The 26,392-nt window shown below is 40.2% G+C and overlaps 1 protein-coding gene across 11 annotated transcripts in view; it reads left to right on the forward strand.

Annotated features, from left to right (window-relative positions):
- TRIM55 (tripartite motif containing 55) overlaps positions 1 to 26,392 on the forward strand; it is a 67,630-nt gene that overhangs the window by 33,459 nt on the left and 7,779 nt on the right. For 5 of the 11 annotated variants that reach the window (XM_055116607.2, XM_055116610.2, XM_063606791.1 and 2 more), the window contains exons 7-10: positions 7,765 to 7,998; positions 8,337 to 8,359; positions 8,462 to 8,586; positions 10,496 to 10,746. In XM_055116607.2, coding sequence (XP_054972582.2) covers positions 7,765 to 7,998; positions 8,337 to 8,359; positions 8,462 to 8,586; positions 10,496 to 10,746 — 633 coding nt within the window. Of the gene's footprint in view, positions 1 to 7,764; positions 7,999 to 8,336; positions 8,360 to 8,461; positions 8,587 to 10,495; positions 10,747 to 12,159; positions 12,448 to 13,735; positions 13,824 to 26,392 lie in introns of all 11 variants that reach the window. The other 6 variants (XM_055116606.2, XM_063606786.1, XM_063606788.1 and 3 more) reach the window with 2 other exon arrangements.

Below are 26,392 nucleotides of genomic sequence, written 5' to 3' on the forward strand. Positions count from 1 at the left end.
TGAGACATTGTCCATGCCATTACAAATATGAAGTATGAATATAATTAGAATTGTTTAAATACCATGCCAGAATTTTAAAGGCAATATAACATATGTTTAAAAGAACAGATTTCAGAGTTTGAGTTTTAGTTCTGTTGCTTAATTACACGACATTGGGCATGTTACTTAAGCTTCCTGTCTCTCGGCTTCCTCAGCGTTACAGTGGGGATGATAATACCTTCTTCACAGCATTGTCATCATGACGAAGTTGAAATAAGAGGTACATTCCAGGGGCTTGGTAAATGTCACCTTACAGCCTCAGAGTCAGCTTGGAAAGCACACACTTATTCTGATGATGTGATCCAATAGGAACCTCTAGAGATTCTGGAGCATCTTTTAAATGATGTCAGAAGACTATCAGGTCCTAGTTAATTGTGATGGCAGGACTGAGCATCTCCCTCTAGAGGGACACGTTGAGAATGAATGGAGCTACAAATGACTTCTGTTCTTTATCTAAGAGGCTTTGTGGCAACTGGAAATATAGGCAACCAAGGGAGACTGAGCCTCTTCTGGGAAACATGGTGACTACCCACAGCAGACCAGAGTGAGATAAACATCTGCTCAGTCTGACAAGTGGCTTTCACTGAACCATGGGGTTCCAGTCAGAACAGGCCCACCTGGCCCTCAGCCCTTATAACGTCTACTCAAGAAGATTCTAAATGATCTGGCTTAGCCCAGAAAAACCAAAATGCCAAGAACCCCAAGAGTAAGTGTTAGAAATCCCTCAAATTACCGTATAATTATCCTTCGAACATGGAGCGGCAACATGAAGTAGTAGAAAAGAGCCTGAGTTTGGAAGACCCGAGATCCACAGCCACTGAATGGAGTTGTTTGCTGAGCACTACACAAAGGCGCCAGCTGGTGGAGGGCTGAATCCCAGCCTGGGTGCCCAGAAGTTGGTGTCTCTGTAGTTTATCTGTCCCCTTTCTAGGGACACCCTAGTCTGTACTCATGGGACTTCTCCAAGTGCTTGTAACTGGAGCTTTATGAATGAAAGGCTGGATTTGATTTTCTTGGAAGGAACTTCTTACTTTAATGTAGTTCTTTTTTCAGTATTGTTAATCTACAGGCTGCTTTTCTTTTCTTTTTTGGAGGGTTGGTGGCAGGAAATCCTGTTTGCTTATTGAAGGGAATTTTGAAGTTCCTTATTTCAAATGAAGGTATAGCTCTAACAAGTATGTCTCGATGAATGTTGGAGGAATGTGGTGGAGATATGAATGGGCCTAATCAAGCCACAGTTGCTCAGTGACAAGTGGTGGGTCTAAGAGCTTATCTTCAGCTCTATTTTGGTCACAGAGCTGTGTTCCTTACATGGTAAGAGCAGTGGTCATTGTTGCCTTAGGTTTTTTTCCTATTGTGGCGATGGCACGTGTGCAAGCTAGTGCTGAGCTTTCAGGGCTAGGACATGTAATGTATATCTTAATGCTGTCGATGACACAAGACTTGCCAGGAACAGAGGGAAGCACATCATAGCCTAATGACTCTCTGAAACTTCTTCACATTTACCTGAAATTAGAGAGTCTTGGCACTGTAGAGTCAGAAGGGACTTTAGCAATTATATAATTCAATCTTTCACTGTACAAATACAAACATACTAACAACTGTCCTGAGGTTCAATGGTTTCCCAAAGGTTGCATAGCTATATTTTACTGGTTTCTTGGTTTTGGGGTTGTTTTTTTTTTAACACTGAATGAAGCAGAAGCTTGGAATATCCACTTAAATACCTATTTCTTTGGAACAGAACAAAATTGAAGCTTTTGCATGAAGGCTGAATATTTCTAGATGCAAGTCACATTTTATTCATTCATTCATTCATTCTTTCAATCTATATTTCTCAAGGGTGCATTGTGTGCCATGTTCTGTACACATAATGCTGGGAACTAGTGATGAGCTAAACATAAAAGGTTCTGTTCACAGGCATTTTTTATTCTAATAGAGGAGTTAGGCAGTAATCGAATGAACAACAAGATCATTTTAGAGAGTGATAATTACCTGAGAGAAAAGTGAACCAATAAAAATCTAGCCATTTAAAACAGTGGTATGATGGTGCTTTGCTTGGAAGGCTGTCTTCTCTTTTAATGTAAGGTCATCTATTGTTGATTTTTCTTTCCATGAAATGTTCTCTTTACAGTTGCATATTTTGTTTTTCTTATTACTACTAAAATATAAAGGTGGCTAGAAATTGGAGTCTGCCAATTTTAACATTTCCATGATGGCAACAGTTCAACAATGGCTTTAGGTCAATGTTAAATGTTACCTACTCACTTCTAAGGAAACAACCAAATGACCATTTGATTTTTTTTCTTTACATCCAGAAATGTTGGCATTGGTTAGAAACAAATATCCCACCCATCATCATCTTACCATTTCAATATGGGAGGGATGATCTTCACTTTATAAAATCATCCCCTTTTGGTATATTGCATCCACACTGCATTCTCCCTAGAAATGGGATGAATTTTATTTTCATTAAAATATTATAGACAACTTTAATTTGGTTCTCCCAAGAAGCCAAGAAATATAACTGTCCTAGCAGACCCAGGAGGAAGGCTGTGCAGCAGCCAGAGGCTTTGCATCAGAGTATACCCGGAGACCAATACCTACTTCATTTATGGTGGAGGTATACTTCACTTGCTAAGCACACTCACACAGGTGCACACACAGAGGATGTAGGAAGCACAGACATCAAAAGGAAGAAAATGGAGACTATTTGAAAAGATAAACTCGAAAGTTCAAAAAGTGTATATCTTGATTGAATTACTGTCCAGAGAAGAGGGGAGGTGTATGGCTCCGAATTGGTCTTAAAGATACATACCTTTTTATTCAAGTAAATGAAAAAGTATGCTAAAAGCAAGGAGCAGTCTTTGAGATGAGGAAGTTTTTGTGGAGAAGAGACAAATATGGTTGCTATCATGCTTTTGTAGGTAACAACAGTCCTTTAAAGTGTTCTGTCTGCAGACGTTTTCACAATGCGAAAGTCCACATTTTTTCCTATTCCATTTTTCAGGCTGCTAGAAAGTCACTGCTGAAAGTGTTGCAGATTCACATTAACAAAGGCACAGTAGGTACTGAAATTCAGAGTCATCACTGTCAGTAGCTAGGTGGCCTCTGAGAACATTTTTTTTTCATGGCACATATCTGTTCCCTCATCAGCTTAGAGGGCAAATTGATAACCTGAGGTGTTTATTGTTCCCTGACTTTCACAGCACTTTGATGGTCTTGAAGCCAAGAAAGATTAGGGGACATCTAAGTTAGTCTCTTGTGTGTGGGTTCTACCTCAAAGAGTGTGAAAAAATAGGAGACTTCATTTCATGAAGTATTTCACATTTGAATATGACATTAGGTTAACCTGAACATTTTGAGTTAATTTCTAAAAGTCTGTAAGTTCCAATTTCATAATTCCAAAGAAGAGGCATGTATTTTTGCCGTTTCAGAAACAGATTTATGTAACTCTTACCATTTTTTGCATAGAATTATATTAAAAGCTAATTAAACAAGAGAAAAAAGTTTTTTCCATTAGGAATTAGAAAATATAATAATTTTATATTTATCATTTATGATACTTTTTTTGTTCATTATTCTCCAGAACAATGGAAAATTATGGCAGGTTATTAGATCATACAATGCCAGGTACAAAGTCAGTGGTTGGTGAATTTTGTTGAAAGAACTAGGAATATAATTCTGAAACAATTTAAGATGTCTTGCCTTTTAAAAATCTACCTTAAGCATAGTGAATTTGGGTTTTGTTTTTTTTTTCTCTTTTGGAGGTGGAGTCTCACTCTGTCACCCAGGCTGGAAGGCAATGGCGCGATCTTGGCACACTGCAGCCTCCACCTCCTGCCTCAGCCTCCCAAAGTGCTAGGATTACAGGTGTGAGCCACTGCACCTGGCCAGTACATTTGTTAAAAGACATATATTCCATTTACAAGCACTTCATATAATTTTTTAAAGTTACTTAAAATATGGGCCCAGCTGGGTGTGGTGAGAGTAGCAATGACCCAGGAGTTCAAAGACCTTGACTGTAGGCCAGGCACCAATAATAAATGGTCGGATGGCCTTGAGAAAGTGACAGCTCTGCTGGGTTTCAGTTTCCACATGAGTGACATGATTGATTTGGAGCAGGTTACTTCTAATATTCCATGCAGCTTCAAAATTCCACAACTGAATAATTCAGGTTAAGGAATTTGTACCTAAATTTAATAGACACTGATCCAGTACCAATATATGCCAGGTAATATTATAAGCACTTTACAAAGTATTTAATGATATAATAATTTTAATAAAGCATAGACCGCATATGGGGTAGCATTTCCTGCACTATGAAGTATAAACAAATGATAGTAATTTTACTAACATTCAATATAAGTTATTTAAAAAAACAGAATAGAAATAAAATAATGCTTGGAATTGGAAGTAATATAGGAATGAAATTAGTTATTCCATTTAAACTGCCAAAAAAATTATATGGTCAAAATAAGTGATTTAATCTTTATTTGACTTGAGAGAGTACACTAGATTACACATGACTTCACATCTGTCTCATTGTAAATGACTTGGCTGCCATAAACTTGAATGTTCTCACATATTAAATCACATAGGAGAAAATTTTTGTGAATCAAAGACTTTCTACCTGTATTACATCTTAATATAATACTCATATTATAAATGTTTAAGTGCACAACTCATTTGGGAGAAACAAGTTGGAAACCATTATATGATCACAGTAGAGCTTCTAAATATCAGAGAGGCTTATTTCATGTGTACAGTGGGCACCTGGTTGCCTGAAGGTTGGAACAAAAGATAATACAGTGAAAGAGAGTTTGATTGGAAAGCTACTAATAGGTTTCAGTTTCTAGGCCTGGTTGAACAGTCCGACTCTCAAGCTAAAGGGCTGGAAATGAGTAGAAATTTGTCAAGCCAGGCAATTTCCACATCTTGACATGCTGCATGGGCCCTTGTTCCATTACTTTGACAACTGTTAGGACTTCAAGCATTTTCGTCCCCTCCCCAACCTCCTTTACTCCTATTCCTCCTTAAGGTCAAGTTCAAGTACTAATTCCTCTAAGAAACTCTTCCTGAGTCAACATTTCTGGCTCCCCTCAAAGTTCCTCCACCTACACAAAGGGTTGGACAAAGATTCCATAAATGCTTCTAAAGCATCTGGTATAAATCTCTAAAATATTTACATTATTCAGCCTACCATATTGAATTACATTATTGGTCTATAGTCTTTCTCAGTGAACTGTGAGCTCCTTGAGAATAGGAACTATGTTAATTCTTTTTTGGATCCCCAGAGTCTTGACACAAATGACATGCATTGTTTGTTAAATCCATGAATGAATGGGTGGATGACAGTGGTAAGGCATTTACTATTAAAATAGTTGGCACCACTGGATCTCCATGCGTTATAATTTGGTTGGGAACTGTGATGAGAATTGACTGTGTTCCAAGGAAGGCAATGGAGTAAGGGATGTATTTCTTGCACATTTGCAGAGTATCTTCATAATCAACAATTTGGTTTAGGTCATTCTCCCTGACTCCATACTGAGAATAGTAGAGAAATTGAGAGGAAATGAAACACATTAAAAAAAAATCTATTCCGCCAGGATTGGTGGCTCACGCCTGTAATCCCAGCACTTTGGGAGGCCAAGGCGGGTGGATCATGAGGTCAGGAGTTTGAGACCAGCCTGACCAATATGGTGAAACTCCGTCTTTACTAAAAATACAAAAATTAGCCGGGCAAGGTGGCGTGTGCCTGTAATCCCAGCTACTCAGGAGCCTGAGGCAGGAGAATCACTTGAACCTGGGAGGTGGAGCTTGCAGTGAGCCGAGATCATGCCATTGCACTCCAGCGTGGGTGACAGAGCATGACTCCGTCTCAAAAAAAAAAAAAAAAACCCACAAAATCTATTCAACAGATATTTAGTGAACAGCTACTATCCAAGGTGCTCTGTGTCCTAGGCAGACCCAGATTCTACCCTCAAAAAATATATACTTTGGATATTTAAGAAATTCACATAAAGGAAGAAAGCAATACATGACATAAAAGACTTCAATGTTTACCAAAATGAAAGAATATGTAATAAAGGCTATAGAATGGTCAGAGATGTCAGAAATAAATTTGCTGGATTCCCAAGAAGCTCTCACTGTGCGGGAGAGCTAGGTTAGATCACTATGGCTCACAACCTGCTCTCAGCTATAAAGGTCCTGGACCCAGAGATGGTCAAGTCCAAGGAGATTGCCATACATGCACACCAAGCTTACCAGGGATTGAAAAACCAAAAGGCCAATGACTAGATGAACTGGATAATTAATTATGATTTAAAGATGGGCCCAGACTAAAGGGATCTGGATGGTACTGGAGATACTTCAGCCACACAACACAAATGTGCAAGCCAGACTTCCAACACAGCCTTTCTCTCCAAGAGCATAGACCAGATACAGTATTACCCATTCTTAGGCAGTATTGGATAAATAGAGGATCTGGTAGATACAGATATATGCTATCAATGGTAACTATTATGAGGTTTCAGAAAGTTAAAAGTTGCATTCAGCCATAAACATCAAGGGACACTTTATGGAAGAAGTGGTAGTCTGACAATGTCTTTGAAATTGCATAGAGTTTGCAGTGGTGACTTGGGGAAGAACACTGTAGACAGAAGGGAAAGCATGAACAAAGAAAGTGAGTGGTTTATTTTTGCTGGAATTCAGGTTATACAATGGAGGATAGTAGAATGTTATGAGAGAAATTGGAACCAGATCATGGAGGGGTCTTGAAAGCTAGTTAGGAAGTTTAAGTGTTATTCTTTGTGTAATAGGGAGTCATCATAGAAAAAAACATGATTAAGGCCGGGCACGGTGGCTCACGCCTGTAATCCCAGCACTTTGGGAGGCTGAGGTGGGTGGATCACTGTAGGTCAGGAGTTCAAGACCGGCCTGGCCAATGTGGTGAAACTCCATCTCTACTAAAAATTCAAAAATTAGCTGGGTGTGGTGGCAGGTGCCTGTAATTCTAGCTACTTGGGATGCTGAGGCAGGAGAATTGCCTGAACCTGGGAGGCGGAGGTTGCAATGAGCCGAGATCACACCACTGTACTCTAGCGTGGGCAACAGAGCTAGACTCTGTCTCAAAGAAGAAAGAAAGGAAAGAACAAAAAAGCATGATTAGAACTGTACTCTGAGAAAATTAACTTGGTTGCAGTGTGTAAGTTGGCTGGGAGGAGGGAATCCTAGCTGCAGAGGCCCTTGGGAAGCTACAAATTCTATATAGGAGGACTGAAACTAGGACAATATTGGTATAGGTGGAGCAGAGACTTTAAGGTACAAACCAGGAAGTATCATAGCATTTTCCTTGCATGCACACACATGCACACACACTCCAAAGCAAAATATAACCTATAACCTATGTAACCCAAATATAATATAAAAGAAAATCATTCTTTATTTCTATGAAATTCTCCATTTATAAAGAACAGAAGATTGGAAAACCATTGATTCATGTAGCCAATTTAATTGAGTTTTAGATAGTCTAAATATCAAATTTGTTAAAAATGGAATTTCCAAAGCACCAGCATAGTGGGTATCCATACCTAAATGGACATCTTCAGGGAAAAGAAAAAAATATCCTACATAAGTAAATGTTCTTCTTTCCCAGGATAACTAGGTGATTTCTCCAAATCGACTTTGTTTCAAATACTTTCTAACATTAGCTAACCCAACTAATAGGAATGTTGCAGAAAACAGAAACAAGAGCTTTGTGAGAAGTTTGATTACCTGTATGGCATTTTGGAGGAGAGGAAGAATGAAATGACCCAAGTCATTACCCGAACTCAAGAGGAGAAACTGGAACATGTCCGTGCTCTGATCAAAAAGTATTCTGATCATTTGGAGAACGTCTCAAAGTTGGTTGAGTCAGGAATTCAGTTTATGGATGAGCCAGAAATGGCAGTGTTTCTGCAGGTAAGTCTCTTTTTGGCACCAAAGTAACAACCCAAAAGGTGGGTGCTGGAAAATTAGTTATCACATTTTTATTATTTTATGTACATTTCAGTTTTTATTTATTTTACCAACTAAAATATAAACCCCATGTGCTTATATATTAATCTATTTAAACAACTTAAATAGCATGTCTATGATACTGCTTAAATCTAATAGGGTTCTGTTATAAGACAGCAGTTATTTATGACATTTAGAAACTAAGCTATGAGATTCTCAGAGTCAACAAAGGAAATAATTGTCTTACCACTGTCTTTTGTGGAAATAATTTAAGTAAGACTATCTTTTGTTTGCTTTCACAGAATGCCAAAACCCTGCTACAAAAGTAAGAACTTTTTATTTTATGTAAAAATGCATATTTTCACCTTTACCCAAGGCTATCCAATTTTAAACAGTGACAGAAAGTGGCAACTTGTCTTTGTTGCAGAATCTCGGAAGCATCAAAGGCATTTCAGATGGAGAAAATAGAACATGGCTATGAGAACATGAACCACTTCACAGTCAACCTCAATAGAGAAGAAAAGATAATACGTGAAATTGACTTTTACAGAGGTTTGTTATTCTTTTGACCATTTGGCCGAAGTTGCAGGTGTGTGAAAGCTGCCGAAGAGTTGGGTGGGAGGAAAGCGGGGATTCAGAATCACCTCCAGAATCAATGTCGACAACTTTACAAGGATCATATCCAATGTGAAGCTCTATTTCATTACAGGATCACATCGTTTTTTGACAGTGTTTATTTAGCTTTGCACATATGGTGCTTTTTTTTTTTTTTGATGGACTCTCACTCTGTTGCCCAGCCTAGAGTGCAATGGCACGATCTTGGCTCACTGGAAACTCCACCTCCTGGGTTCAAGCGATTCTCCCGCCTCAGCCTCCTGAGTAGCTGAGATTACAGGCACCTGCCACCACCCCCAGCTAATTTTTGAATTATTAGAGAGGTAAGGTTTCGCCATGTTGGCCAGGCTGGTCTCGAACTTCTGACCTCAGGTGATCCACCTGCCTTGGCCTCCCAAAGTGCTGGGATTATAGAAGTGAGCCACCATGCCCGGCCTGGTGCCTATTTTAATGTCAGGTTGGGTATTTGACTCTTGATAAGCAAATGCTTCATAATTGATAATGATGATATCTCAACTTCAATCCTATGCACAGTGTTAGCCAAAATAATGTAAAGTGTCAGCAGGAGCAAGGTTAAAGATGAGATAAAAACAATACATAGGAGGCATGTGGGATAGATATTGCAGCACATCAACTTAATCACAATTTAGAGGACAAGAATAGTAACAACTCATAGAATAAGTCACAACCTGAACATAAACCTGGGTCTGTGTGACTAGTTATACTCCCTGAGCTATAACCACATTCCTACCTTTTGGCCCAGAAGTCCCATTTCTGAAATTTTATCCTGATTAAATAATTGAAAAGTGAAAAACAATCTTGGAGCTGACCAAAACTTTGATCACTTTGACTCATGCTAGCCCACCTAGATGATCACACCCCTCAGCTAGACCACTAGACCACTAGTAATGCTATGAGGCTGCACCAACATCCACAGACAAAATTTTAAAGGCAAATCTTTAGATGTATCTTTTTTAAAAAATCGCTTAATATTGCCTGTCCTTAATGTCGCCTGAGGGAATATTAAGATCAGTGGGTCAGGAAAAGAGTCACGGCATTCCAGCACTTTGGGAGGCCAAGGCGGGTGGATCACTTAAGGCCAGGAGTCTGAGACCAGCCTGGCCAACATGGTGAAACCCCATCTCTACTAAAAATACAAAAAAATTATCCGGGCGTGGTGGCGTACGCCTGTAATCCCAGCTACTCCAGAGGCAGAGGCAGGAGAATCACTTGAACCCGGGAAGTGGAGGTTCCAGTGAGCTGAGATTGCACCACTGCACTCCAGCCTGGGTGACAGAGTGAGACTCTGTCTCAAAAAATAATAAATAAATAAATAAATAAATAAATAAATAAATAAATAAATAAAAGAGTCGTGACATTAATTATGGCAAAAGTCAGTATTCACTGAACAACGGAGGTAGAAAGCTAAAATGACAAAAGGGCTTTGTATGTTTTCTGAGATAGGGAAGACAGTTGCACTTCCATTTAATCTGACAGAGATAAATAAGTGACAATCCCAGGCCTCCAGGAGCTTGCAGATGTGGCAGACTGTAATAAAAATGTGGACGGGCTCTGGAAGGTGAAGGGCATGATGCACAGCGGAGGTGAAGACTTTGTACTGGGGAGGAGAACAAGGAGGATAGGGATGGTTCCTTCACATTTGTCCAGTCCACATTCCACTAGAAGCACAAAGCCCTGGCACGGCACGCTTGGACCATTGTCAAGTGTCTGTCAGAGAAAAACTCCCCAGCCTTGACCTTAACTAGGGCTATAAGCACTGGCCATTAACTGTGTCCATTGCTGCAGAGATAGTTATAACAATTTACAAGATACCTTACCTTACCAGAAGATGAAGATGAAGAAGAAGAAGAAGGCGGAGAAGGAGAAAGAGAAGGAGAAGGAGAAGTGGGAGGAGAAGCAGTAGAAGTGGAAGAGGTAGAAAATGTTCAAACAGAGTTTCCAGGAGAAGATGAAAACCCAGAAAAAGCTTCAGAGCTCTCTCAGGTGGAGCTGCAGGCTGCCCCTGGGGCACTTCCAGTTTCCTCTCCAGAGCCACCTCCAGCCCTGCCACCTGCTGCGGATGCACCTGTGACACAGGTAACCCCTCCTGAGTCTCTTTCTACAGGGCACATGGGCGTGTCTCCTTACTGAATAGCCTAAACAATTTACCCTATTCTGCCTTAAGAAAAAGATAACTATATGCCAGACATTCGTATATGGTAGACGAAAGATTTCAGGACAGTCCTCATGTCGGGGAGAAAAGTCCTCTAGGTGATTCAACAGGTTCTTTGTTGTTATTGTTAGTTAACAAAATTTAATACAACTTTCCCACCAGTAATGCCCTCAAATCAAAGGCAATCTTTGTCTGGAAATTGTGTGTGTGTGTATGTGTGTGTGTGTGTGTGTGTCCATGTCTGTGTGTCATGTTAATTCATAGAGAGCTGATATCATGGGGACTGGGTCTGCTCTTTGTTACTTAGTGAATGTTGATGTAGGGTATAGGATGAGAAATAAATAGCATATAGAGTAAGAAATAAAAGTGATTATACTTTCAGAACTTTGAATTTTCTGTAGATAATTGAGGGGGTAAATAGAGAAACTACACTAGTTTATGTTCCTGTTGCTTACCCTGAAATACAACTTATGTATTTTTCCTTCAGTGAGCAAACAATGAAGCCTGGTTTTCTATGGATTTGTCATTTGATGAGATTGTGTGTTGACAGAATTGTTTAAAACATATCTTAAGAAATAAGCTCACCCCAGATGCTGCACCTAATTGGTTGACCTCATGTTTCTAATATGTCACCGTCCAGTTTTCAAGCCTTTGTGCAGACTCCATGATACTTCAGCAGACAGGATCCCAACCTTTTGAGTTTGCAGGCAGTGCAGACTCATCAGAGAGGAGTCCTGCTTCTGCAACTGCTTTCGAAGTGGATTGAAACAAAACTCCAGAGGTGGATCTCAGAGATGGAATTGTATTTCTATGCTCTGTCTCCACAGGAAACCAGGCTAAAATGCCATTTATAGTCTAGAATTTTTAAATTCTGAGCATTTCAGTTGTATTAAAATTGAAAGAGGTATAGTAACTAAGTGAGCGTTGGATTTGATCAATAAGATTAATTTTTGTTTTTTATAATGAGGTTTTTGGGACTCACGTATAAAGCCAACAAATTATTCTAGTCAATAGTTTGACCCTTTTCCCATATCTGATATTTTATAACCAACATTCACTGAGGTTTCTGCTTTCTGCCTGCCTGGGCTCCCAATGAGTGAAAGACAAGCTCAGAAAAGAAGAGGGCACACATCCAGATGCTGGACAGAGGGGCACTGTAGTCACCATTCTGCCCTTAGCGCTTCTGGAGGGTGGGATGAACTAAAACGGCCACCAAGGCACTGCATGCAGGGAGCGCGCAGTGTTCAAACCCAAAGGGAACTAAAATCAACTGCTTTTTCTTCTTCTTCTTCTTTTTTTTTTTTTCTTTACTTTTGAATTTATCTGTCCTGATTAAGGGGGAGGTTGTACCCACTGGCTCTGAGCAGACCACAGAGTCTGAAACTCCAGTCCCTGCAGCAGCGGAAACTGCGGATCCCTTGTTTTACCCTAGTTGGTATAAAGGCCAAACCCGGAAAGCCACCACCAACCCACCTTGCACCCCAGGGAGCGAAGGTCTGGGGCAAATAGGGCCTCCAGGTTCTGAGGATTCGAATGTACGGAAGGCAGAAGTGGCAGCAGCCGCAACGAGTGAGAGGGCAGCTGTGAGTGGTAAGGAAACTAGTGCACCTGCAGCTACTTCTCAGGTTAGTGATGATGCACTTGTGTCTATGCTTTCCCGCGCCCCCTAGGATCCCACTGGAACAGGCCACAGCAAGAAGTAAAAGGATTTTCAAAGGGGCAGAGAGAAACCTCAGCCAGGGGAAAAGTACAGAAACAATTCATCCCCCAATGTTGGCTTGTTTTGAGCTCTATATAAAAGAAAACATAAAACAAAACAAATTTGAGTTCACTCTGCTGGTGCATGGTGACCTCACACCTGGCTTCCCAGGGGAGGGGTGCAAGTGAGCCTGGCCCTTAGGCATGCTACTGAGCGCTGCTTCATCTGCAGTGACTGGCTGTGTCCCTAGTCCTCCTTACCAACGGCCACTTGCCCTTGCTCAGCCTTCCCTGTGTCCTCCTTGGGCTTCTAAAGACTAATCCCCTGCTTTTGTGTCATTCCCAGCAACCCCCAAGGAGCACACTTGAGTTTTAAGTCTGTTCTGGAGAATAACCTCTGATTCATGGGTTCTTGGAGTGTGCTGGCTACAGCTAGACAGAGACAGTCTTGGCTTGATTAAACCTGTGCTTCCTAAGCATGTACTCCTGGGAGTGGAAAAGCACAGGTGCTCCTCCACAGAGATTTTTTTCAAGAGACTCTTTCTTTATATGATGAGTTCGAAGTCCATGTCTTCCCCCTAACACTTGGTTAGATGTTTGCATGTCTTGAAGAGTCCACAGAAGAAATCTTTTACAATTTCTTCACAAGGAAGAATGTTCATGGTGACTCCATACTCATGAGCATTCTTAAATGATGTGTAAGGTATGAGTGTTGCCCAGGCAAGAGGCTGCCAGAAAGCACTCTCCAGTTCCATGCTCCTGGGTCATCAGGTGATTGATTATGAACCACAAACAACATGTTCTCAAAAATCAGACAATGACTTATTATTTTGATTGTATCTGCCCAAGAGACTTCAATTCCATGAGGTAGTAAAAGGAAATGATTTTGGAAAATTAAAAGTAACATGCTTTGGGGTTGGATGTTTATTTTCACAGATAAAATGACAAAAATAAATGTTTGGTGGGAAGAAATCTTTTGAGGTGGTTTTTAGGTAAAAGATGCAGTAGACTGATTATTTCTAGAAAATGTGTGGCAATTCTTATACATGGTAGTAGAAGCTGTGTGCGGAGGGGCTGTTTTCTGAAAACAGTAGTGCACTACCCCATGAAGAGCACGTAGTAGGGCTCAAGCCAAAATGAAAAGTCCATTGAAATAATGTTGAAAATAATTATTTGTGATAATATCAGTGAAGCTTTCTTCTTGTTTTCTCACAGGAGTTAGTAATCTGCCTAGCGCTTTTGGCTTTTCTTATTCTTCACTACATCTGGAGTCAGATTCAGTGCTTGATTTTTACTTTAATGGGTAGGAAATATTTTCTTTTCCCTTGACTAACATCTCACATAGTTTCTTCCATAATGTTCCTCTTCTGTAGGCCCAGAGATTAATTTCTCCCCAAATCTTGAGGCTCAGTCCTCCCAAAAGAACATTGTTCTCAGATTATACTGGAGGCCTCAAGCTCACACAATGCAATCGCCTCAAGACCTCTTCCTGAGGAGAATTGCTCCATTATCTATTCCTGCATGGAGGGGAACCTTGACTGAGAACAGTAACTCCATGGGCAATTATTCAGTAATCCAGGAGGAGCAAACCCTCCAGAATGGTCATTAGGGGAGGCCAGTTTCAAGTGTCCATAATGCGGTGAGGACTTACTGCTCGTAGAGAAAGGAGCGGCAAAGGACTCCTGCAGGAAAATGCAGGTTTCCATAGATTAAGTACAAGCATTTCATCTGCTTACACCAGAGATGCCCAGGAGGTGGCCAAGTGACTCCTCGTGGGATGATGTTCTAGGCAGTTCCTATGCAGGTGAGCAGGTGGGTTCTCTTTGAACCCTCAGACTCTACAGAGTTTCTCCTGGGAGAGGAGGTCTCTGAGAGAAAGATGCCCTGACTAAAGAAATATCTGGGGGATTGCAGCCACGTGAGACCTGAATGAATTAACAGCCAGAGGATCAATGTGCACTTACCAGCTATCAGGAATTAGAACCAAAGAACTAAGCCATAAAGTCATCAAGCAGTCCATGTATATTATTTCCGAGTCACCGTTCTCATAGCCAAGCCTTTGCTTGATTGCTGTTATGAGGTTTGCTTGAGGACTGACATCATAATCCTTTAATACCCTTTTGAAAGTTCTCAGTTTAATTAATAATATTTAAAGATTCCAACTTCCATGTACTTTTGTGTAAATGACCCTGCTGGGCCTGAGACCCAACTCCTTGTGCCTGTAGCTCAAAGGCAGTTCAGGGTCAATGGTTCTGAAAAGCCTCAGCTATTTCTGGCTCACTGACTTTTCCCTGGGTTGACACTGACTCTTCTGGAAGCTCCCTTCATAGACTTTCTGCCTCATTAGCCATCTGCTCAGCAATGGCGGTGGCGTCTCCATTGGTCTCTGCCGTGTCTGGAACTGTGTGTGAGCAGGACCTGCCCACAATGTCCAATAGTCAGCTGGAAACCTGTGCACCCTAAAGTGTCCTGAGTGTCCTTACAGTCTGCTCAGCTGCCCAACTCCTTCAGACATTATCTGTGGTAAAAAGGAGTGGGAGGATGTATTGGCCATGGACTCAGAGGGGTGAATGGTGAGAGAGAAAACTCCATGCTTTATTGGAACCAGGACCTAATTGTGGATCTGAATAATTGTCTGAAGGGTTCTGTTTACATTCTGAGAATTCGGGTTTAGGGCTTTGTCACTACATATATGTCTTGTATTGCTTCTCTGAGGCTGCAGAGGGAGTGTCATGCTTCAAGGCTGCGATCCACTGAGCCCATGTCATGTATGCTGACATCCACGTGCCTGCCTAGGGAGAGGAGGGTGGGGCAGGTGGAGCAGGTGTGGGGAGGGCGTTGACATCCAGTATTGCAAAAAACCTTGCTGTATAGTTCTTGGTGTTTGAGGAAGGGCCTTTCACATAGAGAAGGACACCTGTTCATGATGGAGTACTACTCTTTGATCCCAGAAATGGGATATGGGCAGGTTGATAGAGACCTCACTATAGTAGCAAATTCCCGGCCTCTGAGAATATTTTGCAGGTCTGATTCACCTTCACCACTTCAGAACCCAGTTTACCAGATTCATATTTGTCCAGTTCAAGGTTAGAGTGCTAGAATTTCACATTTCATCACTAGGCTTACCTTGAATATTTAGGATGTGGTAAGAGTTCTCTTTGATTCAGTGGTGGTCTTATCTCTCTTTACTAGGTGGTCCCGTGTCAGAGTAATGTTGCCTTTAAAACTCAGAAGCATCTCAGGCTCACTTGCTGACCTGTAAACTACATTCAGCCCACAACAGCTGAACTGCAAACCTTTTAGAAGCAAATGCTCTATTTCCTGGTGCTTTCCTTATATCCATGTACACAGTGAAACATGCCCTCGATTTTACTGCCTGTGGTTTCTGGTGCTGAACAATTTCTGCTTTATCACATACCTTACCTTCTCTCTTCACCCAAGTACACAGGCAAAAAAAAACCGGTCATGGCAAAAACCAAACATCAGCTTCCTCTACGAGTGATGGACAGGACCACTACTTTTTGTTAGATCAGAAGAGTGCTGTAGCTCCCCCATGGGCATTCTCTAAGAAAAAGAGAGGTTTGGATTCAGCCTTGTGGTGAATTTGAACTCATCAAAGGCCCCAGTTTCCTTGGGCTTCTACAGGATGCACTTGAAACCTCCACAAACCCTAGTCCTCCCAGAAAACCGTGCAAAGCCCTCACTTATGAACTGATTTTAAGCTGCAGAGTCATCCTCTCAGTTTCTGCCCTTCTGAGCCAGGCCTGCTGTATTCTCAGTCAATGCAAAGAGAGTTTGGTAGAAATAACCTTTGATTTACTTCATATGTTAATTTTAAAATTTATTTTGAAAGAATTACACGGTGCCCTAGTCAACCTCAGAAAACAAGGCATGAATAAGGTGGGAGAAGGATGCTGTGAGACAGGTTAGCGGCCTTGGAAGCAGTCTCTGTGAGGCCTTGTCTCTCGGGCATGCCTTATGGCCATTTCTTTTCCAGTCTGCTTCCACCCCCTACCCACTCCCCATGGACGTTGGGCATTTTATTGGGGCTATGTGTGGCAATTAAATTGTTATAGAGGTGGGAGCAGCAGCAATGAAAGCCCCCTCCCAGTTCCCCTTCCTCCCTTCCCAGCGCATCTTAGTGGCCTCACCTGGAAGAATTTGCCCAAACCATGTAATGGGAGCTATGCAGGGAACAGGGGTTTCCAGAAAAATGTCTCTCTATTTGGTGGATTAACTCAGCAGCTGCTCTGGCTGATACTTGAGCTGGACACAGCAGCTGCCTCAGGGTAAGAGGATCTCCCCACCACACACACACACACACACACACACACACACACACACACACACACACACACACACTGCAGCCAGAGCCAATTGCTTTGGAGATAGGGACTTTGGCATTGAAATCCTTGCAATTTCTCCCTCTATATAGAACCACAGCTCAGTATTTCACCAGAACACAAAGTTGCAGTGATAAGAGGCCCTGAAAGCTTTACTATATCATAATGATTTGTTGTTTCAAAAATATCCATTTTTTACATTCTATTCTTCAAGCCTGAAAAATAGACAAACAAATTGGGTAGAAATTTTGCCAAAGTTCAAGACTGTGGGGATCCAAAAGTTAGAAGAAAGGACTTCAGATCTGGTCCTGGAGCTGCTTCAGTGTCTGACTCTGGGCATCTAAATTCTTGGAGCCTCAGTTTTCTCATCAGGAAAATAAAGAGACTACTTAACGAATAGATTCATTTATTTTCACACTGGGCTGTGAAAAATCTAGTACTAGGAATTTTATAATTGGTTTCAGGTATTTTCATTGGGAGGGTTATGGACTTAGGCCTGACACAAGTCATTATGAGTGACAATAATTATAATAGATTCTCAGTGAATTACAGAGTCCATTGCATTTCTCAAAGTACATTTCTTGACTTGAAGCTCTTACATAAATCCCAATTTCCCAAACCATTTTCCAGATTTCTCCCTAGGCACTCATTTAGCTGAATGTTTACACAGCTGCTATTACCTCCTTCAGATTCCACGAACTCCACAGCCATGATGACTCCACTCTGAAGTCGCCTAAAGTTACTTACAGACCTCACTGCTCAGTAGAGCAAAGACAGGATGTACACAGCAGAGGCAGACACAGAACAGTCAATGGATGAAGAAATGAAAGATGTGATTTTTTAAATCAACTTTATTGAGATATACATACACTAAAATTTACCCATTTTAAGTGTACAGTTCAGTGAGTTTGGACAAATGTGTAGCATTGTATAGCTACCACCACAGTTAAGATGTAGAATATTTTCATCACCCCAGGAAGTTCCCTCATGTGTCTTTACCATTAAATCCCTTCCCCGCATCCCTGCCTCTGGCAACCACTGATGTGTTTGATTGTCATTGTAGTTCTGCCAGTTCCAAACTGTCTTGTGAATGAAAACATACAGTATTGTATGCTTTTATAACTGGCTTTTTTTCACTTAGCGCAATGCTTCTGAGATTTGTTTATTTTGTGGCATGTATAGTATCTCAGTTCTTTTTATTCCCAAGTGGTAGTCTATTGTGTGGGTATGCCACTAGTTATTTATCTGTTCATCACTTGATGGATGTTTGTGTTCTTAGCAGCTTTGGCTATAATAAGTAAAGCTGCTGTGAACACTCACATATAGGTCTTTGTGTGAATACATGTTTTCATCTCTCTTGAGTAAATGAAGGAGTGGAATTGCTGGATTGTATGGTAAGTTTGTGGTTAACTTCATAAGAAACTGTCAAACTGTTTTCCGTAGTGGTTACTCAACTTTTTCTGTTTCCACCAGCAAGGTAAGAGAGCTCTACCTACTCTACGTTCTACCAGCTCATGGTATTGTGTCAATCTTTCATATTTCAGCTATTCTGGGTGGATGATTATGCATGGTATCTCTTTGTGGTTTTAATTTGCATTTTGACAAAGACTAATGGTTAGCACCTTTTCTTGTGCTTATTGGTCATCTTTATATTTTCTTTGGTGAAGTAAATGTACACATCTTTTGCCCAACTTTTTATTAAGTTGTTTATCTTCTTAGAGAGAAGTTCTTTATGTGTTCTGGATAAAACCTCCTTATCAGATAGATGTTTTGCAAATAATTTCTCCCAGTCTGTGGTTTTCCCTTTCATTTCTTTTAATTTTTTATTTTTTTATTTCAGTAGGTTTTTGGGGAACAGGTGGTGTTTGATTACCTGAATAAGTTTTTTAGTGGTGATTTCTGAGATTTTGGTGCACCCAAGCAGTGTACACTGTACCCAATGTGTAGTCTTCTATCCCTCCCCAACCCCTACTCTTTCTCCCAAGTCTCCAAAGTCCCATGTATTATTCTTATGCCTTTGCATCCTTATAGCTTAGCTCCCACATATAAGTGAGAACATACAATGTTTGGTTTTCCATTCCTGAGTTACTTCACTTAGAATAATAGTCTCCAATTCCATCCAGGTTGTTGCAAATGCCCTTACTTCATTCCTTTTTATGGCTGAGTAGTATTCCATGGTGTGTGTGTGTGTGTATCACATTTTCTTTAGCCACTCATTGACTGATGGGCATTTGGGCTGGTTTCATAATTTTTCAATTGTGAATTGTGCTGCTATAAACATGCATATGATGCAAGTGCAAGTATCTTTTTTGTATAATGACTTATTTTCCTCTGGGCAGATACCCAGTAGTGGTATTGCTGGATCAAATGGTAGATCTACTTTTAGTTCTTTAAGGAATCTCCAAACTGTTTTCCATAGTGGTTGTACTAGTTTACATTCCCACCAACAGTGTAAATTGTTCCCTTGTCACCTCATCCCCACCAACATTTTTTTTTTTAATATTTTGATTATGGCCATTCTTACAGGAGTGAGGTGGTATCGCATTGTGGTTTTGATTTGCATTTCCCTGAAAATTAGTGAGATTGAGCATTTTTCTGTACACTTGTTGGCCATTTGTATATCTTCTTTTGAGAATTGTCTGTTCATGTCCTTTGCCCACTTTTTGATGGGATTGTTTTTTTTTTTTCTTGCCGATTTCTTTGAGTTCCTTGTAGATTCTGGATATTAGTCCTTTGTTGGATGTATAGATTGTGCAGATTTTCTTCCACTCTATGGGTTGTCTGTTAACTCTGCTGATATTTCTTTTGCTGTGCAGAAGCTTTTTAGTTTAATTAAGTCCCATCTATTTGTCTTTGTTTTTGTTATATTTGCTTTTGGATTCTTGGTCATGAAGTCTTTTCCTAAGCCAATGTCTAGAAGGGTTTTTCTGATGCTATTGTCTAGAATTTTTATAGTTTCAGGTCTTAGATTTAAGATGGATTTAAGATCCATCTTGAGTTGATTTTTGTATAAGGTGCAATATGAGGATCAAGTTTCATTCTACTACATGTGGCTTGCCAATTATCCCAGCACCATTTGTTAAATATGGTGTCCTTTCCCCACTTTATGTTTTTGTTTGTTTTGTCGAAGATCAGTTGGCTGTAAGTATTTGGCTTTATTTCCAGGTTCTCTATTCTGTTCCATTGGTCTATATGCCTATTTTTATACCAGTACCATGCTGTTTTGGTAATTATGGCCTTCTAGGATAGTTTGAAGTTGGGTAATGTGATGCCTACTGATTTGTTCTTTTTGCTTAGTCTTTCTTTGGCTTATGAGGGCTCTTTTTTGGTTCTATATGAATTTTGGATTCTTTTTTCTACTTCTGTGAAAAATGATGGTGTATTTTGATGGGAATTGCATTGAATTTTTAGATTGCTTTTGGCAGTATGGTTATTGATTCTACCCATCCATGAGCATGGGATGTGTTTCCATTTGTTTGTATCATCTATGATTTCTTTCCACAGTGTTTTGTAGATTTCCTGGTAGAGGTCATTCATGTCCTTGGTTAGGTATATTCCTAAGGTTTTTTTTTTTTTTTTTTTTTTGCAAGTATTGTGAAAGGGGTTTGAGTTCTTGATTTGATCAAGAATAGCTTGGCTGCTGCTGGTGTATAGCAGAGCTACTGATTTGTGTATGTTAATTTTGTATCCTGAAACTTTGCTGAATTCATTTACCAGTTCTAGAGCTTTTTGGATGAGTCATTAGGATTTTGTAGGTATATGATCCTATCATCAGCAAACAGCAATAGTTTGACTTCCTCTTTACCAATTTGGATGCCTTTATTCCTTCTCTTGTCTGATTGCTCTGGCTAGGATTTCCAGTACTATGTTGAATAGAAATGGTGAAAGTGGGCATCCTTGTCTTGTTCTTGTTCTCAGGGGGAATGCTTTCAACTTCTCCCTGTTCAGTATTTTGTTGGCTGTGGGTTTGTTGTAAATGGTTTTTTATTACCTTAAGGTATGTCCCTTCTATGCTAATTTTGCTGAGGGTTTTAATCATAAAGGGATGCTGGATTTTGTCAAATGCTTTTTCTGCATCTATTGAGATGATCATGTGATTTTTGTTTTTAATTGTTTATGTGGCATATCACATTTATTGGCTTATGTATATTAAACCATCCCTGCATTCCTGGTATGAAACCCACTTGATCATGGTGAACTAAATTTTTAATATGCTGTTGGATTCAGTTTGCTAGTATTTTGTTGAGGATTTTTGCATCTATCTTCATCAGGGATATTGGTCTGTAGTTTTCTTTTTTTGTAATGTCCTCCCCTGGTTTTGGTATTAGGGTAATCCTGGCTTCATAGAATGATTTAAGGAGGATTCCCTTTTTCTCTCTTTTGGAGTAGGGTCAATAGGATTGGTACCAATTCTTCTTTGAATGTCTGATAGAATTCAGCTATGAATCCATCTGGTCCTAGACTTTTTTTTGTTGGCAATGTTTTTATTACCATTTCAATCTCACTGCTTGTTATTCATTTCTTAGAATTTTTTGAGGAGTAAACATTTTTAGTTTTGATGAAGCCCAATTTTGTTTTGTTTATAGTTTGTGCTTTTTATGTCCCATTTAAGAAAATTTTGCTTAACTCAAAATTACAAAGATTTCTCCAATGTTTTCTTCTAGAATTTTTATAGTTTTAGCTCTTAAATTAGGTCTAAGATCATTTTGTTAATTTTTGTGTAGATGAGGTAAGGATCAAAGTTTGTTATTTGCTTTTTGATATAGATATTCATTTATTCCAGCACTATTTGTTAAAAGGCTATCCTTTTCCTCAGTGAATTACCTTAATACTTTTGTAGAAATTCAATTGACCATATATGTGTGAGTCTATTTCTGCACTTGTATTTTGTACCACTGATATATATGTTTGTCCCTCCCCCAGTACCACACTGTCTTGATTATTATAGCTTTAATAGAAGCCTCCAAATAAGTCAATGTAGTCTCCAACTTCAATCTAGTTTCCACAATGTTTTGATTATTTATCTTTAAAAAAAACCCCAGCTTTTGGCTTTGTTGGTTTTCTCCATTTTTTGGTCAGTTTTTCTATTCTATTCATTTCTGCTCTTAATGATTTTCTTCATTGTGCTTACTTTGGGTTTAATTTTCTCTTCTCTTTCTGTTTGTTAGGGTTAAAGCTCTGATTATTGACATGAGATTTTTCTTGCTTTCTGATACAAGCTTTCAGTGCTATAAAGTTACTTCTCATCACTGCTTTTGCTGCATCCCACAAGTTTTGATATGTTGTATTTTCATTTTTATTTAATTTAAAACATTTTCTAGCTTACTTTGTAGTTTCTTCTTTGACCCATGGGTTATTTAGGTGAGTGGCATTTCGTTTCCAGATATTTGAAGATTTTCAGATATCTTTCTTTTTGACTTGCAATTTAATTCTGTTGTGGAGAAAGACCAGAATATCCTTTATATGTTTCCAATCTTTTTAAGTTTATTAAGATATGTTTTATGTCTCAGAATGTGATCAACCTTGGTGAATGTTCCACATGCATGTGAAAACACAAGTGTTTTCTGTTGTTGGGCATGGTGTTCTGTACCTGTCAATTAAGGCAGTTGGTTGATAGTGTTGTTTAAGTCTACTATGTCCATATGGATTTTCAGTTTACCTGTTTCATCAGCTTCTGAGAGAGGAATTTTGAGATCTTTGACTAGAATTGTGGATTTGTCTATTCTTACAGTATCAGTTTTTGCCTTATGTGTTTGGAAACTGTTTAGGTACATTCATATTTAGCATTATTTATTTATTTTCTTGAAGAATTGATTCCAAGATAAGTGTTTTTTTTTTTTAAAGCAAAACTTGTCTACCTCTCCTCTTTTTGTGTCTGCATGCTGAAATGGGTAGAGAGAGGGTCCTCATTCACATACAACATCTTCCAAGGTAACTTTAAAAAGATAGGGGTGGGGCACCTGGAGGGGAACTATGCTGACAGTCGTTAAGGCATTATTCCACATGGCAGGCCATGGGGAAGGCTTCACTGCCTGAGTCCAACAAGTCTGCGTCCCCTTCCTCCTTCAGCCACAAGCACGGCCAAGCACAACAAAGACTGGGACAGTTGAGGTGCCTGATACCTTTAAGTGTCTAAGCTGAACCTCACAGTCTGATAATTAGTTGTCACTGTTCTGTGGGGCTCTATTTTTAGTTTTGATATCACTTGCTTTAGAAGCTAATATCTCTTGTACATTTTCATGACATACCTGTGCCCTAGTTCATCCCTTGTTCTGTCTAAACCAGTTTCCACAAAACTGCAGAGGCCACCTGTCATGGACCAGTGACTTCCAGCACCGGCTTGTCCTCTTGGCTGAGAAAGTCCAATGGTTCCCAGCCCAAGTATCAACAAAAAGGTGCAAATAGTCCCTTCCCCTTTCCCAAGTGTCCGCAGTTTCTTTCTATCTGACACATCATTATCTCAGAGACAGCCTCAGGAACAAAGTGGGTTCCTCACCCCTTATGGCTCTTCACTCTCAAATAGCAGAGATGCAGAGGGCAAGGCCAATAGCCTACTATAGGCAGATGCAGTGGAGAAAATGTCGCCAAGGAAAACCAGCCTGCAGTCCTCTTAGTCTCCAACCCAGGCTCTGTGATAGTTGTTTTGTAAGATTATAAGGGTGATCCCAGAGGAAAATAAAAAACATTACATTACAGAAAAAAGGCAGTGAGGAAAGGAAAATGGAAGGGAAAGGAAAAATGGGAAGGAGGAAAGAAGGAAGGAAGGAAGGAAGGAAGGAAGGAGGGGACTTATGGTTTAAATGGTTTAAAAGACTGGTAGCGGGTAAGGGAGGAAGGGGCTAGCAAAGCCTCTTTTCCCCCTTGAACCCCAGGGTTTATTTCCCAGTCTTTCAGAAACCAATACATGTGTCCCCAGACCTGAGCCTTTCACATCACTCAAGGTTCAGCGCCCTTGAAAATATTCATATTTTCCTAAGCCAGGATGGACAATGGGCCAAAGTTCCAAGGAGGAGCAACCTTTGTGAGCCCCGCATCTCTACTGGGTATAACTTGCAAAAAGATAAAAGCATTTTATGCGAAAGATTTTTGAGACCAAGCTATACATTCTGATTTCAAGTGCAAACGTCCACTCCAACTGCCACTAGAGACTGAGAGGTGAGAGATGCAGGAGGCTAGAGGGCCAGGAAGCTGCTTTTCTGAGGAAGATTAATTTCACAAGATATTACAAAGCATTAAAAAAAAAACTAGAGACTAAGAACATGATTTCCCATGAGTGTGACTATAGGTCTCAGGTTCTTTGAAATGATCTATTTAATTTTCCAAAACAAACGGAAGTGAATGAAAATTTAACTCTGTTCTCTAAATTTAATTGAAGGATTCAGGTTGTCAAATTATTTTCAAACAGAGATCCCTACTGAGAGCAATTGCTACGTGTTTTGCAAATTAGGAGATTCAAGCTTACAAGTTGCTGATATGCCAGGCGCCCTGACTGTGCTGGAATTTCAACTTGATAACAATAGAGAAAAACTGATCCATCCTCAGGACTGGCCTATATTTACTCCAAAACATTGTCCGGGGCCTAATAATCCTGGAAATTATAAGAAGCTATGGTAGTGAGATGCAGACATTCTTACCTAGGAAAAAAAATTGTAGGAGAGGGTAAGATTTTTTTAACAAGTAAGTTTGAATGAGACCTTTACATTAACATTATTAATGCTTTTTCATTTGTACCCTACAACTGCAATATTATTTTTCTGGGCTTTTTTTTTTTTCCTACTGAGAAAGTGACAGATATTGGGGGCCTTGGGGAAATTTACATCCAGGTCCCCACAGCTGGGCTGCCATCTATCTCCTCAATCTCCTCAAGGCCCCCAATATCTGTCACTATATCTCCTATTAACTGTCAATTTGGGGGTTTTACCAGAAGGACAATAAAAAAGTCGATACTAAAATTGTAGACTACATTTCTCAGGATCAAATGGCATCCTAAGTAAATGTCACTTTAATAGGAAGCTAAAATGGATGTATCCATTTTAAAGAGGAAAATATAATGTAAATTGTGTGTGAGTAGGGTAATGAATTCATTCATTTCCCCTGGCAATCTGTGCCTACAACTCTACAATTCTGTGAACACAGCTCTGGGAGAGCTCTCTTGGGGAGCTGTTATGACACAGCTAGCTGAGCTAAGCTTCCTGTGTTTTCAAATTGTTTATTATTCTGATTTAACCTAAGACTTTTGTTAGTGCTGTACATCCTGTGGGTTTTTTTCTGTCTTTATTTGTGTATCTCAGTGATTTTCATGGTACACCTCTTCTTCCACTACACTCCACGAAGTGAAGAGTTAGTCCACCAAGGTGTTAATGCATCTGAAAAAACAATGGCACGTGGCAGTGGCTGTAACAAATGTGTGCCCATTGCTTTATCATCTACAAAGTCTTTCATAAGGATTCTCTCGTTTAAACCTCACAACAGCCCACTAGAGTAGGAACTGTTAAACTTCCCCATTTTATAGTGGAGGAAAATGAGGATTCTAGAAGAGGCATGACTTGCTTAGGATCACAGAGTAGCTGGGAGCTTGTTGCCTTTTGATCTCTCGTCCTCCACCAAGTGGGGCATGCAGTGTAATGGAAGCCAAGTAGCATCTAAGAAAAGTGGATGAATCCCCATTTCACTTAGGTTCATGGGACTGAGGCAAAAATCAGCGTGACCAGGGGCTGTTCTGCTTTGACTCACCACTCAGGATAGATCGGCATAGCCTCACAAGCACAGGTGGGTCGTTTCTAGGCCTCCACTCCTGGCAGGGATGTAGCTGTCCACTGCAAATGAGGGCGAGCCGATCCTTCAGTTGCATCCCATGCTGTCAACCAACCTGCCTCTCTGTCTGCCTTCAGTGGAGAGGCTGACCCTGTCCCGAGTCTCAGGTGTGCAACAACACCAGCTGCCCTCTTTCCCTTTGGACTTCTGGTCTCTATGAACAACTCTTGGCACTTTATCCTAGAGTTACTTTGAGCAAGGTCCTCAAACTTCCTGAGTCTGAACTTTCTCATCTATAACTGATAGTAATACTATCAACCTCCCATGGTTCTTAAGGACAACCTGTTGGGTCTGTTTGCCTAATGCAATGTAAGAAACCCCTGTCTGTGAAGAATTAATGACCTAATTCTTCACAATCCAGTTCTCTTTTCAGGAAGAGCAAGAATACATACACTGTCTACATGACACAAAACTGTCAGCTCCATATCTGAGAAGAAGGCTGGCTGCAAGTTTTTGCCAGGCTGTGATATCAACTTCCATAACCTGTCCTCTCCACCCTGATCCCATCAATTCCTGGACAACACACTTAACACAAACCAAACAGTACACACCACAGCATCCTCCTCCACGTCAGGAAGAAGTGAGTTTAATTCCTGATTGTTTGATGGGCCTCAGGAAATTATTCTCATTTCCAATTTTCTCTTAGCAAGAAGGAGGCAGCTGATGGCAACAAAGCCCCCCAGTCAGTTCACTCCACACACCCCCTTAATCACTC

The sequence above is a fragment of the Pan paniscus genome, chromosome 7 (assembly GCF_029289425.2).
Source record: "Pan paniscus chromosome 7, NHGRI_mPanPan1-v2.0_pri, whole genome shotgun sequence".
NCBI lineage: Eukaryota > Metazoa > Chordata > Mammalia > Primates > Hominidae > Pan > Pan paniscus.